The 4,825-nt window shown below is 40.3% G+C and overlaps 1 protein-coding gene across 1 annotated transcript in view; it reads left to right on the top strand.

Annotated features, from left to right (window-relative positions):
* The window catches only part of GALNT1 (polypeptide N-acetylgalactosaminyltransferase 1), a 91,338-nt gene that overhangs the window by 83,574 nt on the left and 2,939 nt on the right, over window positions 1-4,825 (top strand). Inside the window, exons 10-11 of the mRNA XM_019637899.1 lie at window positions 364-462; window positions 936-1,070. Coding sequence (XP_019493444.1) covers window positions 364-462; window positions 936-1,070 — 234 coding nt within the window. The remainder of the gene's footprint in view (window positions 1-363; window positions 463-935; window positions 1,071-4,825) is intronic.

Raw genomic sequence — 4,825 nt, 5'->3', positions numbered from 1 at the left:
GGTTAACAGTGTCCACAGGAAGTTGTTAAATTGCTTTAAATTTTTAGGCCAAATAGAGCTTATTGAACTAAATACAAACCCTAGAAGAACATCTTGGAAAAATGAAAGAAATAAGAATTTAAAGGATTTCTCCCTGAAACACAAAAATTATTTATATAAACAGTAAGACCTTTCTAGATCATAGAATTTTAGAAAGCCAGACAGTGATTCCCAACCCACACCCTGCCAACTCATAGCCCTTACCTAAAGAATTTGAAATTGTTTTATAGTAGTGGAAAGTGTAGATTGGGGGGGGGGGTGTATGTGTATTTGCCTAGTTAACCTCTTTAATTCCTGATGTTTTCATTATTCATTGTCTCATAGATACGAAATGTGGAAACAAATCAGTGTCTAGATAACATGGCTAGAAAAGAGAATGAAAAAGTTGGAATTTTTAACTGTCACGGTATGGGAGGTAATCAGGTGAGTATTTTATTTTAGTAAAGCTTTAAAAGGGACAATTTTCGGATTTGTTTTAATCTTCTGTCCTTTTTATCTCATGATGTCATTCAGAAAATATTTTCCTACCTTTAAAGAGAAAATAAGACCTTTAGGAGAAGGGAGCTTTCAATGTAAAAATAATCTAGTGACTATTTTTAAATGAAACATTTGTAAAAGGCCCCTTGTGAGAATTGTTTTAAAATTTCTGAGTGTGAAATTTATTTCGCCGTTTTTAGTCAAACAGATGACAGCTCAGTGTATACAGAGAACTCAGGGTCATTTTTTCTTTCTATGTAAAATTAGTAGTAGCTTTTCTGAGTCATTTATCTCTGTTACATTAATAAAGCTCAAAAATTGTGTATATTGAAATACTGGTTTTTTCTCTTCCAATTATTGGGCATATACAGTGCTAATTTCACTGTTAAAGCTTATCTGTGTGCATTTTTGGTTTTCAGGTTTTCTCTTATACTGCCAACAAAGAAATTAGAACAGATGACCTTTGCTTGGATGTCTCCAAACTTAATGGCCCAGTCACAATGCTCAAATGCCACCACCTAAAAGGCAACCAACTTTGGGAGTATGATCCCATGGTAAGTTACTCATTTGCATATAGGATAAAATATATAAAATTATGTGTGTCATTGGGTGTATTTATATACTTTATAGCCGAAAGAATGAATTCTTGGGGAGTTTGAATATAGATCAAATTGTTCTTATACTCTAAATTTTGACCAATGGGAAAAACAATATAAGTAGAATGTTTTCATCTCCCTGATAATTAAATTAGGCTTGCTGCCAGTCCCTGAGCTCTTGTCACTAAGTAGCCACTCTTGCCTCTGTATGTCCTGAAGCTCTGCAGTCTAGGTGGGAGAAATGTAGCAGTAAGCAGGCTTTTTAAATTACCAAATTAAACATTTAGGTAACAGGTGAGCTTCAGTTAATGAAATTCTCTGACTCATCATGAGTTTTCAGTGACATTCATAACAAAACTTGCTGTATTTATCTTTAGTTTTCTCTGGGGCGTCTCCCTCTCCCCACCCACTCTATGTGGTACTCACTCCCTAGAGGTGCTTCAGAGGTGCTAGTCAGTCAGAGCATCTCCCGTAAGCCCATCTCCCTCCGCTCATCCCTGGCCAACTTCACAGCGTGTGCTTTTGCTCTGCAGTTCTGGAAGCCACACCTGCACCTTCTGGATGTCTTTCTCTGGTTCTTGTTTTCCTGCTTTCAAGCACTAGTGTTCTTCTTGTAAGGAAAGACTTTCGTTCCTGTTTTGCTTTCTACACACCACCTTACTTTCCTCCTGCGTTGTATGATGGTGAGGAAGGGCCCACACTCGTACATCTGGTTCTCCAACCCAGGCTCCTGCCTTGGCCTGACACTGTGGAAACAGCTCCTGGGTACAAAGCCAGGAGCATTTTCGTCTCTCTTTCCTTTTAGCATTTACTGTTGCTGAGCTGATGATATTTTAAAACCCCCTGCTCCATTGGCTTTAGATGCACTACTGTTTAGTTTCTTCTCTCAGCTTTCTCTCTGTTCTTTTTATCTGCTTGGCTCACTCTGCTTCTTCATTCTACCCCTTAATGAAGATATCCAAAGTTATGTCTTTTCTCCCTATACTGTATGACATACAAACCATGGTCTACATTACCTGTTCCTGAACATACCCTGTACTCTCCCACTTTACATTTAAGACCATACAGCTCCCTCTGCCTGACAGATCCTAGCCATTCTTGAGGGCCCAGCTTTGACGTCACTTCCATGAATCCCAGCCAGAAATTAGCTCTCTGTCCTGATTTAATTAGAATTGTCTTTGACTCCTGTAATGCTGTGCTTCTTTGTAGTTATTTTATCTGCCAGTACTCAATTGTTAGATCCTAGAGGGCAAAGATCACGTTTTATAAATCCTGGGTCTCACTTTATAATGTCAAACTATAGTAAAAATAATATTAACTATAGCAATAGCTTAGTTAATACGACCATTGGTTTTCATGTAATACTGAATACTCTGTTCCAGGGTGTTCCATGGTGCTTCCATTTTGGGTGTAGCTGCGCCATGCACAGCAGGATAGAGCGAGTTTCTGACTCTAGACAGTAAATGCCAGGCGCATCCCACAGTGGTTGTGACAACCAAAATTAAAAGCCTCCCAATTATGTGTTCATTAAAAAATGACAGTATATCAGTAGGTAACATAAAACCTATTATAGCAGCGTAAATAAATAGGGGTTTATTTTTCTTAAGTCTGGAGATAAGTGGCTTCTGATGTGGATTTAATGGCACAGTGATATCAGGGATAGCATTGCTATAATATTCTAGGCTTTTCCTTGTGGCCACAAGATAGCTGCTGCGGCTTTCACCATCACATCCCAACTCAAGGCAGGAAGAAGGGAAAAGGGAATGTTGTGCCTCCCCGGGTACTGCTCTTTATCAGGAAAACCAAAGCTGTTCCTGGATCCCCCTCAAGCAGACTCTGCTGTGTCTCATGGGCCAGAACTTCGTCCCATAGTGAGCCCCCAGCTGCAAGGGGGGCTGGGAAAGTGCGCATTTGGTTTTCCAGTCTTGATGGTGTGATGTGACCAGGATACAGAGACCTAAAGTCTACTACAACTGTGTTTCCAAAAGTAAATTATTAGAAATTTAAGGACCTAGAGATGGTTTAGGATATTTAGAAAGAACCAGTTATGAGTGTAAAGTTTTAAAACTTCTGGAGCACTTTGCAAAGTGTTTGCCCTGAGATAAACTTTTAGTGTTGAATTCTCCCAGAAGCCGACTCCAAGATAAAGTTTAGTGTTCGGGATGTTTATTAGGAAGTACTTGTGAGAGGAAGTGGAAGAAGACAGGGTTAGGCAGAGCTGGGATGCAGGCCCCACAGCCTGCGCCAGCTGCATGGGAAGCTGCATAAGGGGCTGTCAGAGCTGTCCTGCCTCCATCAATCGCAAACAGCAGTCTTGAAGAATAAAGTATTTATGTCAATAACCTATAATCTAAATTTAAAATCATGAAATCTTAGATTTCAAAGAGTCTCTAGAAATAAAATCCAGGCCCTTGTTTTATACCTGTAGACATCGAGGCCCAGGGTGGAATTTAGTTGCCCCGGGTTACAGAGCATGTAAAAGGCGTAAGCGGATCTCAGGGCAGACCTGGGAGTCTAGAGCCAGGATTCTTTGCACAATATAATACTATCTTTGATTAAATTTGTATGTATTTATATCTTTAAGTCTTGTTTATATTACATTGTTTTGCATGGAGTTTATGACACCAGGCTCCTCTGCTCTGACTACTTGTAGCTGTTCTTTCTGGAATAAAATGTAGATTTTGACCAGTTACTAACATCTAGAGAGTAAGGGTAGGACGCGACAACTTATTTTTTCTAGGTTGCAGGTGGACTTGATGCAATGATAATTATAACTTTCATCCTGCTCTTCAAAGTTACAATTAGCTATCTGTCATTTACCCAGTTGCCTTAAGCTTTTTCTGTGTGGAGAGTAATCAGTGCTGACCTGGTCCTCTGCTGAGTACAGTGAAGACAGTCCCCACAGTGTCACAAGCCACAGAACTCTGCACCTGCTGTCAGCAGCCAGAACTGGGTCTGGTGGAGCAGAGTTCTTCACAGAGTCCAGGTTCCCCACAGGGAGGTCAGCCGCCTGAGATTGTCGGGCTCCTGCCCACATACCAGCATGGGGTCATAGCCTATGTCTTTGTTACAAGTTTAGTTTAATGGATCTAAATAAGTGGAATATACATTTTTAGATGGGATGAAAAAGGACCCATTCCCCAACTAAATTTATTGTGTTTAGTTTTTGATATTTTTATTAATACTGATAGCGTCCTGAGGAAGGTTGACACTCAAGACAGGCTTCGCGAGCCTTGTGGAATGTTTGAGGAGTTCTGGAGTGAAAGGCCTTGTGGCAACAGACCATTCATGCCGCTAGGGATAGTGCTGGGCTAGGGAGTTTTCCAGTGGTGAGTTCATTTATCGAGAACTTACTCTGAGCTGGGCAGCACTTTCTGTACATTATCTTAGTCTTTCCTCAGAACAGCTCTTAAGTATTTTTGTCCCCATTTTATAGATGAGGAACCTGGCACTCAGAGAGGTTTTTGCTCCAGGGATATACAGTCTAGGCTGCATGACGTTTTGGTCAACAGACCACATATCAGTGGTGGTCCATAAGATTATAATGGAGCTGAAAGATTGCCCAGTGACATAGCTGTCGCAACAACACTCACGTGTGTGTGGTGATGCTGGTGTAAGGAAGCCTGTGCTGTCAGTCATATAAAAGTGTAGCATATACAATTATGGACAGTACATAATACTGAAGAATAATAAGTAACTTACTGGTTTATGTA

Source organism: Hipposideros armiger, unplaced genomic scaffold, assembly GCF_001890085.2.
Source record: "Hipposideros armiger isolate ML-2016 unplaced genomic scaffold, ASM189008v1 scaffold_36, whole genome shotgun sequence".
NCBI classification, from domain to species: domain Eukaryota; kingdom Metazoa; phylum Chordata; class Mammalia; order Chiroptera; family Hipposideridae; genus Hipposideros; species Hipposideros armiger.
Note: the sequence above shows the minus strand (reverse complement) of the source record. Positions and strands in the feature narration are given on the sequence as shown.